Source organism: Poecilia reticulata, chromosome 13, assembly GCF_904066995.2.
Source record: "Poecilia reticulata chromosome 13, P_reticulata-male-v2, whole genome shotgun sequence".
Classification (NCBI taxonomy): Eukaryota; Metazoa; Chordata; class Actinopteri; order Cyprinodontiformes; family Poeciliidae; genus Poecilia; species Poecilia reticulata.
Genome location: NC_088842.1, coordinates 27,697,513 through 27,711,771, shown reverse-complemented (window position 1 = coordinate 27,711,771; position 14,259 = coordinate 27,697,513). Strand labels below are relative to the sequence as shown.

The following is a 14,259-nucleotide window of genomic DNA, read 5'->3' as shown; positions in this document are numbered from 1 at the left end:
CGAAAGCAGGAGCAAAAACAGAGACAAAAGGGGAATAGAGATTGCTGCTGATAGCCAGCGCCAACATTTCATCAACAGTAATGACAGCAGCTGAGAGGGCGACGTGTGCAGGCGAGCTGCCAGATAGACAAAATGAGGGGTCCTTTAGTGCATCGTTTGATAAGAGAGGATGTTTCTTGATTGTCTATCAGGTCACCAGAACTAGCAGGAAAAGAATAAGTGACTCACTTAAGATTAAGCGCCCAAGTGAAATACGATTTCACCGTGACACAAGTGTCCACGCCAAAACACCAGATAAGACACATTTCAGAGCAACAGAGACTGACAATGAAATGCTACACCACTGTTAGTGCTTCAGGTTTACAGATTTCTCTCATGTAAACAGATTCGACTCATGGAACACCTCTGAGGCATTGTAGCGTTTTTGCTCACTTTTGTCAGCAAACACAGCTGCAGGCTTAAGCATGCCTCTCCGTCTCTAAACACAGTATTAGTTATAATAATAAGCAGATATGCTTAAAGTTGCGCTTCCTCTTTTGTGTCCAAAGCCTCACTTGTTGAGAGAGTGTGAGTGTAAGTGATAAACAGATGCATTTCATCCCCAGACATGGCTTTCTTTGGCTCATTTATGACATACACCAGACATAACTCAACATCCTTCCTGCAAGAGGAAGCCTTGTCGCTCCGTATTTTGTAGAGAAATTTTTTTTCACGAGCTTTCAGTATTTTTTTAGGCTCAGGCAAAGTCAAAAGAGAAGGAGAAAAACACATAAATATTAGCAAACTACAAAGGCTTTGTCCCTCTGATCCACACAAGCTGCTTGATATATTACAAGTTTTTTTTAGAAATCAAGAAAATTAAAGAATTATAAGTCACATGTGCAAAATAATGTTTGTCAGATGTGCAGTTGTTTTGGTTTGTCGACTCTTGCACCTAGTCTGTATCAGCTTAGCCTGGTAAAAACCAGCCCCTTGTTCTACTTCCTTCTGTTGAAGTTTTAAAAGACTGGATGTGATTTTACTTGGTTCTTAGCATTTGTCTATGATACATGTAAGGTGCCAGATCATTGAAGTTTATTGAGATTACATGTGCCGTTAACAAACCTGTGGGGACGAGGGTAGTGACATCTTTGCCAGCAACGAAATGTATTAAGCATTTATTTTGCTCCAACTTGAATTGCTCAATGGCTTCATTCACTTCCTCTGCTGTCATTGCCAAACTAAAACCCTATATAGGCCTACAAGAAATTGATGCCATTGTTGGTAACGTTTCCTTTTTGGCTGAATTTGAAGTGGAGATATTGAGCTGAATGGGAGAAATCTCAGAAATGGCAACAAAAGGAGATGAGAATCAAGATTAAGTGCTTTGAAAGGCAATGGCCAGGCTAGCATCATGTTTGCTGCTTTTCTCCTATTCATAGGTTACTGTGACCAGAGATCGAAGCCAACTCTACATTTTTATGAACTCTTCTTTACTTTACAAAGTCATTTCATGCATGTGTCATTTTCAGCATTAGCAGCATGCCTGATTACAAAATAATGCTGCACTGAAACATTATATTTTTGGGAAATATAAACATGCAAAGTTTGTCACAGTTATTAGCACCTTGTGAAAGATGTGTAGAAAGCAACAGCGGGAAAAAAAGAAATTGTTCAGTAACATTTTTTTTGTTTTGTTTTGAAGTGGGATCTGATGAGTAGGTGGATTCAGGTCAGAACTTGGCAGGAAAGCATGGATCATTCCTGCCTTTTTTCACCTCTGTAGGCTGCTGCTGGTGGTGAAATGGTTCCTTTTTTAACCTTCTCTGTGCTTCTCTTTTAGTCTCCAACATTAACAGCAGACAGAGCAGCTACTTATTTTATGCATTTTCTGACTTATGATGAACACAAATTACCCTTCATTGAATAGCACTAAGCACCCCCTATGACCTTGCATTATAATTAGGTATATCCAATGGAAGGATGGGTAGCATGTATTATGTCATATTTATAACTGAGACAGATATTTGTGGCTTTTAAAGCATTTATAAACAGTAACCTAACTTGTAGCCAATGTGATTTTGACTGAGACAATTATTTCTCAATGTGGGATTTTCCTAACAAGATGTTTCTTATTACTGGAACTTCCAGTCTGGAAGTCGGAGTCCTGACATGAACTCCATTGATGGTCCATGCAGGGAGCTAAAGATTATGGTAATGGCAAGGAGGCCTTACAACAAAACAAACAAAAAAATCAACTAAAAATACTAGTATAAACATACTCAGCAACTGCTAACTATGTTTGAATGCGGTAAAGCCACTGACCACTGAGAAGCGCATAAATAACTTGACATGTCAAATATAGATAAAACAGCAGTGGTGGGAAGTAACGAAGTACAAGTACTGGGAAGTACAAGTACAAGTACTTCGTTACTGTACTTAAGTACAGTTTTCGGGTATCTGTACTTTACTTAATTAGATTTAATAATGGGTACTTTCTACTTTTACTCCACTACATTTTACAGTAAGTATCTGTACTTTCTACTTTACATTTCTACAAAACTGTCTCGTTACTAGTTACATCCAAGTCGCGTTGCTCTTTTTTTCCGTTAAAATGTGAAGTTCAGGGATTTAAGGTGGCGCCGTAAAATCCAACCAATAACGTGACTTAGTGTCTGTTGTCACCCATCGGCTCCACCTTTACTCGCACGCGGAGCTCCAGACATGCGCAGTGGTTTCCTCTGAGCGGCAGGAGATGTCTGTCTAATCGTCAGTAAAATAGTAGCGCTGCATAAATCATAGATATGGCGACATATAAAATCAGCAGCGCTTCGCTTTCACAGACGGTGGGACTTCCTCCAACTTTTAGCGTCACTTGGAAGGAAAGCTTAAAGAAAGGTAAGATCTGTGGACGTGATGCTAACAAAGCATCAGCATCAGCATTGTCACTCATGCGCTGAATTATTGTATGTTGACTGAGGTGTCGCATATATGGGACAACGCTGTGACCAAAGTCTGCAATATAGTGATTTAACATTCAGGAACGATCCGATTCTTCTGGACGGATCTTTACTAAGTCCTAGGGACTGAAGCTTCACTTTGAGCACTTAGAGCCGTTCTTTGTTCTTATGTACACTGCACTACACACATTTATTTAATTGCTGAATAAGTAAAAGTTGAACGTATGAACACAGAGCATACTCATTGCTCATTGATTGATTTCGTCTCCTGTCATGGTGGCAAACATCGCAGTGGGAGGGAGGGTGAGAACAGTCACGGTGCTCATTCTGCTTAGTTACTTGTTGCGCCGATGGACAGTGTTCATAGTTGAACGATATTTACCGTTAATTGCAATGTTTCAGTTGTGGTTTCTGACATGTGCAATATGGACAACCGCCCAGGGCGTTATTTTTCTAGGGATGGCAGGAGACCTCTGCGGATTGTAGCACAGCGATGAAAGCAAAACAGAATGAAGTGAGTTTTAATTGATACTGGTTAAATATATTTCAGCTCTAAGTATTTAATATCTAGGTGTTTTTATGGGAATGTGGATCTTTCAGATCAATCTGAGAACCAATTTTGATAGGTAAACTTAATTTTATTGTGTCATTTAGCGCGGGGCCCTGGTCTTGGTCTCGGTGGTCTTGACTACAACTCTGCTACATGGCTCCTTGGTTGCCTCCCCTTACCTTCTTTACATCCCCTTTCAGTTGGATTTCTTTCTAAATAAATGTCACTAATGAAGCTTGCGTTATGTTAGGACAGGAGACAAGATATTTCCATCCCTGAAATTATGATCCATAGAATCACATATCTAAGTCTAAACTGTTACAGAGAATAAACACAATAAGAACATGTTTAATCTGTGGTAGTGTTCATTAAAATGGCACATTTCTGATGTATTAAAATTAAATACGATCGGCACACTTAATGATATTAGCGATTAGGTAATGCATTCAGCGAGTACTTTTACTTTTAATACTTGTATACAGCTTTTACAATGTTTTATTAACTTTTGAGAGGTACATTTTTCATTTCCTATTAGAAAATGACTGAAGGTCTGAAACCACAAAAAAGAAAGTTATTCATGTCATGTGGTGAGTTGTGAGGACACAGTTAAAATACATCTCGACCACTGATGGGAGACCCTCCTATCTGCAGGACACAGAACTCGGTGGCACTATAAGTCAACTTTGCAGCTCCACTTTATCTGTATCTTCACTGAACATGAGCATTCTTTGAGGAGGCTGGAGGGGGGCATTAAAAAAATAGTCAAAACAGCAGGGAGGGGGGTGGACTGTAAACTCTGGATGTGGATTTTTTTTGTGAGTTCACGATAAGCGCAGAGCTGCATCACTGAGCTTCCTTACTAGAAAAAAAAAAAAGAAAATTTCCCAGGCAGGCTGAAAGGCTCATGGCGAGGAAACTCCTGTCATGGAGTAGGAGGTTTCCTTCTCCGGATAAACTTTGGCAACCAGGATAATTAATCTCTGGAGTGACTGTTGGTGAATCAGCCTCTTTATAGTTTAGTCTATATCCTGGTGAGCCCAAAACGACTTGGGCGAGGCTTGGGCTTGGCTTTGTTTGTTGCCAAACTTGTGGTTTTTCTATTGTTCTCTTTTCCTCCACAATGTCAAGCTTTTAAATGGGAAAACTAGATTCTTTTCACACTAGGACGCCTCTGTCTTAATCTCCCATATAACGAGAATAAGCATTCATGTTTAGTTCAATTTAAGATATTCTTTATAACTTCGATTCAATCCAAGTCCAGGCAGTAGCTTTAACACCACCTAGTGGAGGGAAGAAGAACAAAGCCCCGACCCGTCTGCAACAAGATAAATCAAACAAAGCAACAGACAAAAGAGCCAGATGTGTACAACGTTAGTTTTAATACAACAGCGTGAAAGTCAAACAATATTAAAGACAAGACATGTTTAGTCTACTTTTGATATCAGAGGAAATGAGCTTCTGTGGGTCTTAATACTTCCTGCTTTCCCAAGGAGCAGCCTCTGAGACGGCCTTCAGTTTTCTGGGAATCTTATCACCGACGACCCAAAAGGTACAGAGCAGATGCTCCACTCGGTTAAAAAAAAACAAAAACACACACACACACCTCACTGAAAACAAACATTTACAGACACAATTATTTCACTCACATATTCAAAGTTACTTCTTTTCCCAAACTAACGTTGTGGAAAAAAAGAAAAGGAAGAAACTTTGACACATTTGAAAAGTTAGTGTTTTCTGTTTGAGGTCTAAAGGAAAGAGGCTTTAGTGTTCTGAAAATATTTTCTCAACTTCATCCACCCAGTCACAAGGAGATTCTTCCTCAAAGTCCCTGTGTGGACAGAACACACAATACAATGAATTTTAACAGTGTTTTCGTAGGAGAGCCGTTTTATAGAAACGATACAAAGCTAACACATTCCAGGCATTCTGCAGGTACTCAGACAGCTCCCTCTGTCCACATCAATATTCAGGGTCTGAACTGTTTATTTTTACACAGACTGGCTCAGAAATATACGGAAAGTCCAACATATCCATAAAAATGTACAGGAAATGTTCACATTTTGGGCATTCCTTTGTATTTATGACCATCTGGAGCTTCATTATTGGACTTTATATGTGATACTTGGGTTTTTCAGGATAACTTCTGTTTTTGTTTCAGGGCGGAATGATCACACAACAAACAACTTGAAATTCAAAAACTAAAATTGTGTGCAGAAGGGTACTACCACTAATATTAAGTTTCATTTTAATCACACTCTCTTTGAAACCATTAGTAAGACATTTGCATGAACACTCTTGTTATCATAGTTAGCAAAGTTTATCCTGGGGCTTATGTTGTGTTCCAGTCAGAACTGGGAAATTCTAACCTCTCAGTCAGAAAAATCAACTGGAACGGCCTTTCAAAATGGCGGCCACTCTGACCACCCCAAATCACGACGTGTAAGGTCGACTTTGCATTTCAGCGTGGCTGCTCCTCACATCAATAGTAGTCAAATGTGGTGGAAACATGTTTAGTTTACAAGACACACATGAGTCAAAAATTAATGTTACATTTACACTAAGCAAATTAAAAGACGTGTTTGCAATGGAAAGCTTAAAATTATGTTTATTAGAGCTATTGCAAACAATGTTTGTGGGCGCCGCCATGTTGACATTCCGACTTCTTCACTGGAACCTCAGGTTTGACGTCAAACAGCTCAGAGTTCCCAGCTAACTGGAACGCAGCATTACTTTGCCTATAAATATAATGGATAAATGTTAAATTATTTTTGCTGATTTTGGATAGATTTGGCGAAACTATTCGAGAAGCAGAACATCCCAAACTGAGCTGCATCTTATTCACTGTTTATATTTTAGATTGTTCTCTCTACAAGAACCTTTTGTTAAACCTGTTGGTTTCTAATGTGACTGTACATTAACCTCCTAATGTGGCACAAAAAACAACATGGAGTGCTTTACAAAAATAGTGATAAGCATTTAAACTTGTCACATTTTCTCACGTTACAGCCTCAGTGCATTTTATTGTGATTTTATCTGTTAAACTAATACAAATACTGCTTTTCCTTCCGCTTAACGGCCAATATTCTCTCAAAAATCTAAACTTCTGACTAATTCATGACACTTATGTTTTAGCCTATTTTTAAAGAAGAAAAAAAACTTCAATGTACATTTTTAATATATTTTTACTTTCTTGTTAAGCACTTCTGGATGGATGCAGACTGCCTTTCATCGCTTTGTACTTGTGACGTTCAATGACAAAAAAGTTGAATTCTAATTCTAATTGACACTACATGACAAGAAAGACGACGCATCAGAATAACTAGAACATAAAATGTGTGGGGGGAAAAAAAGCAAACGTTCTCACGTGTCCTCATCATCAGAGCGAGCCTGCAGTCTGTACTCGTCCACTACTTCTAGTTCGGGCCCATCAGTGTCATCACCCCGATGCGGGGAGAGGGGTCCAACCAGTGGGTTGTCATCTGGAAACGGGAAAAAAAAAAAACCTTTTACACCATCTGGAATGATTTAGATGATTCATTGAGGATGTTTAGGGCAACAAAAAAAAAAAAAAGATGCTCAAAGCGTGCTCTTGACCTCCTCTGTGAATTAAAAAGGTGCTGAAAGCTTTGTTCAGCTGGGCCTTCTCCAGCAGGCCCAGGAGCCGCTCGGGAGGGTCCCGCACCCACCGCTTTCTCTGCCTGCCGGCCTCTGAGTCACCTGCAACAACAAGGAAGGAACACTGGGATCTAGTTTTCTTTCGAACAGCTCAGGAAATTTAATTTCGCCGCTGTCGTACTTTCACGGGTGGAGCCGGTCTGGCAAGCCGCAGCCATGCTGTCTGATGACACCAGGCTGGCGTTGGCCAACATCTGCAGCACAGCGCTCGGTGACTCAGCCGTCCACTGCTTCCTACAGCCTGGTTCTGAGCTCTCACAGTAGCTTTTAGGTAAATCTTCACCTAAGCCTGTCGCAGTAAGAAATTAATCAATTAATCACATTACAAACTAAAATGAGCTCAATAAGTTAATTAATATTTTTTAGAGGGCAATTTTGTTCGGAGACCCCATAATCCATTTTATTTACGGTTTCTGTTTTTATTGTCCTTTTATTGCTTTTGGTCATTGCTCAATTTTGGATATTTAAAATAGATTTAGGTTCCAAGTGTTTGCAAAATGGAGGCTTATTGGCGTTTGAGAGCACAAACTTGCATTATTATGCTATTATCAACATATTACTTAAAAACAGTCACATAACAATATTAACGTCTGTCGCAATAATGTTATTCATGTGATAGAACATATAAAATAAAGTAATAAATTATTGTGAAGTGCAAATATGTGTTATTAAACCCCACCTCTAAATAATATTCAAATTATTTTTAATCAATAATCCAAAACTCACCACGTGTTCATGTTTTATTCTTGTTCATTCTAAATCTATCCAAATTATTTAATAAAATTATTCCATAATATTACAAACACTATTTTAAGGAATGTGACTGTACATCACACTATTAAATTTTCCACATATTCTTTTTCTTCCTCTTCACAATTCTGCTCTAATTCATGTTGACGGTTGACATGAAACCCAATAAAATACACTTGGGAGTTTGTGGATGTAGCCTAAAAAAAGTGAAAATGTTTCGGGATTAGGAATGCTTTGCTAAGACAAGTTAAAATCAAGCGTTTTGAACTTTCCACCTTCAATTGTTGATGTTTTTATTAAACTCTTCTCTCCCAGAAAATTGGCCACTTTCCGCCCTTCTTCCTTCCTCCATCGACCCACTCGCCTCTTCTCTCCCTCCTCCTCTGAAACCTGCAAAGGGTTCAAACCAGAGCAGTAAGTGCAACGCGTAATAAAACCTGAACCAACACGAGCTCTGTCCGATTCCACAGATGAGGGATATGAGTAAAAGTTTCAACTGATTTTGACATTCCCTTCAGAGGACAAGCTGTAAAATCACTCTGTAAAATCGGAGCGTATGTCGTCTTTCCACCTGTGGGGGCAGATGAGAGCGCAGGAGTCTGGAAACCCGGTGAGAGGTCAGGATTGTGTGCAGCGACGGCCGGTCCTTTGGATTGGTCTTGAACATGTGCTTGATCAGGTAGTGCAGCTCGTAAGGCAGGTGGTTGGGGAGTGGAGGGTACGCGCCCCGGCACACCTTCAGGATCAAACTCTTCCAGCTGGACGCCTGGAACTGAACGCAGGAAATGGGAGTAAGGGGTCAGAGAGACAACAAGCCACAAAAACACAGCAGCTAACTTAACTCAGCTGACAACATGAGGCTGATCTAGCTGATTTATGAGTCAGTGACTCATAAATATTTAAGCAGAAGTCCCAGTCGGTTAAACCCAGGGCACGGGAGGACGAGTACCGGGTGTCGCAGGGTGCAGAGCTCGTAGAGGACGCAGCCCAGCGACCATACGTCACTGCAGAATACAAAAAGACAGAAGTGGTTATTCATACAATGCAGACATTCGTCATGCACAGTCACAGAGAAGCACGATTACATCAGTTACATAACTCCCGCTCAGCTGGGAACTGAGACTAAGCCTGACTTCAAAACTCCACCTTGTTTTTCTTTGTTTGTTTTTTTTTTCCTGTCCTGACAGCTTAGCGAAACAGTAAACTGCCCTGGACTGTCAGGGATAAAATGACACATCTCTCCTGTTGCACCACTGACTTTATTGACTTAGCTAATCAATTGTTCCGACGATTAAATTCTGCAGATTTTTTGTTTAACTTATTAAGCTTATTTTCATACAATATTTGAAATACGTTCAGAAATGCAAATAAGCAAATAACTTAAAATAAAAATCTTATTGCCCAAAATGCAGCAACACAGCATTCGGCGCATGATCGATTATTTGTAGCAAATGTTGCATCTGCACCTAAAAAAATACTTTTAACTTCAACATTTAAAAAGCTCTGTCCTTCCTGGTTGATTTAACATTAATACAGTTTAGAACTGATCTGTTGACGGGTTTCTTTTTGGATTAAATGAATAATAGTTGCACAGCAAAAGTAGCTTAATAGGAGATTTATTTATTTATTTTTTTAGTGGTTCTCGCGTCAACGCAACCACACTCAAAGTCTGCAACCCTTAACTACCAGCAATTCAAGAAAAGCAACAAATTCTCCATCCCCCAGTACTCCACATGGGACCACCCAACCTCCCAAAAGACGCCCCCGTCCAGCACAACGCCCTGGGTGCTTCTAAAAAGAAAACCACATGTAGAAGTGAATGATCATGTTTCTAATTGTAAAACTGCAACTGAATAACTGAAGGATTTCTGGACGTGGTGCATGATATGATTAATCTCTGCAGACTTTGTGCAGATATCTGTATGTAGGCCAGTGTTTTGATCTGCAGGCAGAAGCACGTTAAAAATTGGCAGGAATCGGTAAAGGCAAGCCCAGCGTGGGCCTAGAGAATCTTCTGAAAACAACTCCTCCACAAATCCTTCTAAGCAGCAAAACTTATCGCTGGAAGGGGATGAAGTTCTTCAGGAAATCTGCGCTAGGTGGTTACTTAATTATATATATATATATATATTTTAAAAGATGGACGTACTCCTGACTATAGAGAAAAGAAACATCCAGAAATAAAGAAAATTGAAGTCTGGTTTTATGTCTGGCAACATGTTGTTGCCAACAAGACAAACCAAAAACATAAGAGTTTTTCAGCAACTAATAAGTACTTACATATTTATTGTTGCAAAAGTCAAATCAGTTTGGTCTAATTATTTTCAATCATTAAATGAATCATAATTAGGTTTATAACTGCTGCAGCGTACCTCTTGTTGTTGTACGGCTTGTTGTCCCAGATTTCTGGAGCCACATAATACGGCGTCCCAACATATGCCTGAGCATAAGCCTTTGAGCTGCAAGAAATTCACAGTCATTCTTTTTAAACACAGCAGCGAAAGCGGCAATGAGAAATCAGCCTGAAGAGGCGATCTAAATGTGTTTTCCTGCAGCACCTGTTCAGAACACAAGCAGAGCCGAAGTCCCCGAGCTTGACTGAACCGTCATCAGTCAGGAAAATGTTCTGCGACAGGAAATGAGACCGAAGTGGTGATTTAACATGAGGCAAAACACAAGAGCATTCAGCTGTGGCAAAATGACATTATGCACAAGAGGGTGATCATGCACTCGTCTCTGTTACGGTTGAGCAATTCACTTCAGCCCGAATGTTAATCCATACTTTGATGCTACTCTACCTTGGACTTTAAATCTCTGTGCAAAACCCTTTTATCATGAATATGTTTTGCACCTGCACACATCTGAGCGAACCACTTCAAGATCTGGGGAAGAGGAAAACATTTTTTAGAACGGGAACGAAAATAAGATCAGTAGCAAAAAAAAACAAACAAAAAAAAAAAAAACAGCTGCAGGGAAATCGACCTACATTTTCAACAGTGAATTGAGAGGATTTCTGCTGCTGCTGGATCCTCTGAAGCAGATCTCCTCCACCGCAGTATTCCATAACAATGCACAAGAGGCCATCCCCTGGAAACACACAACCACATTTCCTTTCATCTTATCCAAAGATATTTGCACAGCTCGGAGTAAAAAGTATTCCCAACCCTTGAATTTTTTTACATTTTGTCCAGTTTGACCACAAACTTTGATCTGTTTTATTTCTATTTTATGGACTAGACCAGGGGCCAGAAACTTTTATGACCCCAGCTCAATAAAGGAATTGAATACATTTTCTTCAGTTTTTATGGTTAAAGATTATGACAAAAAAACTTGTTAGGAACTGCAAACGACTTGAGACTGTGGCCTCTGTTCACCTTCAACCCAAAACATACAGCAAGAGCTACGGTGTAAAAGTTTAAATCAAGGCATGTTTGTAGCTCAGTTAAAGTCCAGACGTAAAATTTATGTAGTCAAATTTTCTCCATCCACAGCTCTAGTTTGTCATACAATGTAAGAAAACCACAACTTTATGTTGGTACAACGTGAATCAGTGATTCTTGTGAATAGGGACAAAATGGGTTTTAATTTTCCCATATTTTTTAAAAATTATTTCTCAACCTTATGTATTCAAATATGACAAATAATGTTTTGGAAATATAAAGATGCTAAGGTGCAGGCTCCCAGTTACAAAATTTTTTTAAAAATTACATTTTTAATCGACCTGACCCAGAACTTTGTCATCAACATCTGACAAAAATAAATCTAAAATGATTTTTAAAATACCCTATTAGTGATATTTTTACTCATTTTACAGACAAATGCTTCTCAAGAAACAAAAGAAATGTTATGTAAAACAAAAAACAACAAAAAGTCCATCTGACGAAGTTGGCAGTGCATGACGGAGTTGACACAGAACTGAAGGTGGTGACAAACTAGTGAGTAAAAAGAAAAACTTGATACATGTGAAGTAATGCAATTTATGTAAAATACATTAAAATGAATTAATAGCACATGTAAGTGATATTTGACAACAATTTCACTTAAAGAGTCACAAAAACTCTGATGGAGTTGACATCTGACGGAGTTGACAAAATCCCAAACTACCTCAATTTATATGATGTTATTCTGAAGGAGGCCATATTGTAGCTCATCAGGTCCATGAAATCTTTACAGTATACTAAAATCAAGCTTTTATTTCACAAAATTTCATCAAAGTTTTGTAAATTGTCAGTTATGGTGTTGACACATCATGGTTGTGACGAGCAACTTAGGAATAAAAAGAAGAAAAAACTAAAGAATAACATATGCTAACCAGAGCTAACTAGCCCTCTTAGCAAAGGAAGAGCAAAGAAGAGGTCATGGGGTCCTCAGAAGTTCTGGTGCCCCCAATAATGCCTGATTTTTTTTTTTTTTTACATTCTTTTCACGTCTGACGTTGTTGACAAAAACTAGGGACAAATTTCAATGGAGTTGGAAAATATATAAAAAATATTTTTAATTCAATTTATTGGTACTTTTATAATTATTTATATGACTACTTATACTTAATTGCCATAATATATAATTTTAGTATTTCTTTAATTGCTTTAAACTATTATAATACTATAATTATGATAATAACTATAATAATAATAATAATAATAATAATAATAATAATAATAATAATTATATGCTTAGGGGGAATGCTTCAGTGCATTTATTGATCAAACAATTAATGCACTGAAGTCTTTAAAAAATGTGGCTCAATATCGCCTAGTAGTGTCCTGCTCACCAGCAACTGTTTAAAAACAATCATTAGGGTTTTTTCAGACCAACATTTGAAAAATGTTTAAAAAACAAACAAACTTGATGCCAACCAGAGACTCATATGACAAATTCTTCTCCATTTTTTAGGTTTTTGCTGAAAATAGTCAGCAAACACCAGGAAAATATACATTGTTGTGCTCACAATTTAGTTTAGTCAGATATTTGAAAAAATAATATTTTGTGTATATTTTATTCAAATATTGTGCTTTATCCATAGGACCTGTTTTGTCCCTATTCTCAAGAATCACTGGAATAAGAAAACACAAAAGTCAATAAAATATAAAAATATACTTTAAGATGCTCTAAGTCATTTTAATTGTACTGTGTAAAATCACCTTCAAATGCCTCCCTGAAAGCCACAATATTGGGATGCTTCATTCTGGACAGTAGAACGGCTTCCCTTCTTGAATTTAGCAATTTGGACTGGTTCTGTAAAATGCGACAATAAACATTGTCCAACTCCTGTAAATGAGCAATAATCTGCATTTGCTTAAAATACACTTTAATCGGTCACTTTCTTTATAGCTGAAAACTATTTAACTCTTTTTCTAATGTAACAGTCGCCTTTGAGAGTTTTTTCCCCCCCAAGTTAAGAATAAATCCCCACTGTATGGATTATTCTATTGTAAATTACGTCAAAGCTACATTTAAAAGATTATGCTCGTACTCACTTTTGGCAGCTGTATTTCCTTAAGTACATACTTATCCTGAGTGTTTCTGCATTGCACCAACACAGCCCGACCAAATGACCCTTCCCCGATCACTCTAACGTGGGAATATTTCTCCATACTTCACCGAACTACACAACAAAAAAAACACACACACCAAACATAAACCCAGTCATTGTACGATCAAGAAATTTCTTAATAAAGACTGAAACTCTTTTTTTCTGCTTACTGTTCATGCAAGGTCAAAGTTTTATAATTATAAATCAATCAGAGACAATAAATCTACCCATGCACCCATGGTGCTTGGTCGCTACTTCCTTGTTATTGTATGACGTAGCGAAGGACGCCACTGCATTGCGCAGTATGGCCACTAGATGGTGGCAGATCACCATATGTATTTCCTAAAACTGCCTGGAAGTATGTCCTGTTATTGCTCGGATTTACAATGGTGACATTTGATGAAACTATATTACAGTGAAGTCATATCTGCTTTACTTCTTTTCCGTGATTTTTATTTATTTATTTTAATTTTATATGAGCCAGTCTTGATAATGTATTTTCCTCAGCTCTGGCTAACTTTTACTGAAAAATATATTTTGCCACTATGAAAGGTTATCAGTATATTCTAAGTACTTCAATGCTACTAGCTAGACATGTTAATTTGATCGACATCACTCTAGAGACAAAGCCACTGGCCACTTAATTAAATCCTGCCCACTTGTTGTGTTCAAGAAACAAGTCTGCTATAGTGTAAGCTTTGTGACATTTTGCACTATCTTGCTAGATGTAGCCATTCGGATTAGCCATTAATAATATGATTTACAAAACTCAGGTGGTGTTTGAATGGCCACTGGGATTAAGAAACCAAAAG

At 38.2% G+C, this 14,259-nt stretch overlaps 1 protein-coding gene across 2 annotated transcripts; it reads right to left on the bottom strand.

Annotated features, from left to right (window-relative positions):
- Positions 1-4,849: 4,849 nt before the first annotated feature.
- On the bottom strand, positions 4,850-13,739 carry nek3 (NIMA related kinase 3). Of its 2 annotated transcripts, XM_008426365.2 has the most exons (14): positions 13,618-13,739; positions 13,392-13,519; positions 13,056-13,149; positions 10,901-11,001; positions 10,713-10,796; positions 10,473-10,540; positions 10,287-10,373; positions 8,864-8,918; positions 8,486-8,686; positions 8,190-8,304; positions 7,286-7,453; positions 7,084-7,206; positions 6,854-6,968; positions 4,850-5,317 (listed from the first exon to the last, which is right to left on the bottom strand). In XM_008426365.2, the coding sequence occupies exons 2-14, from the start codon at positions 13,506-13,508 to the stop codon at positions 5,251-5,253; spliced, it is 1,395 nt and encodes a 464-aa protein (XP_008424587.2). In that variant the 5' UTR covers positions 13,509-13,519; positions 13,618-13,739; the 3' UTR covers positions 4,850-5,250. The 2 variants fall into 2 exon arrangements, with proteins under 2 accessions (XP_008424587.2, XP_008424588.2); XM_008426366.2 differs by lacking the exons at positions 13,056-13,149; positions 13,618-13,739 and having other exon boundaries at positions 13,392-13,484.
- Between the last annotated feature and the right edge of the window lie 520 nt (positions 13,740-14,259).

Coding starts and splice junctions, on each gene's coding strand:
- nek3 (XM_008426365.2), bottom strand. CDS start 13,508: ATGGAGAAATATTCCCACGTTAGAGTGATCGGGGAAGGGTCATTTGGT. Junction 10,797..10,900: donor CTCAATTCACTGTTGAAAAT/GTAGGTCGATTT, acceptor CCTCTTCCCCAG/ATCTTGAAGTGGTTCGCTCA. Junction 10,374..10,472: donor TCTGCTTGTGTTCTGAACAG/GTGCTGCAGGAA, acceptor AATTTCTTGCAG/CTCAAAGGCTTATGCTCAGG.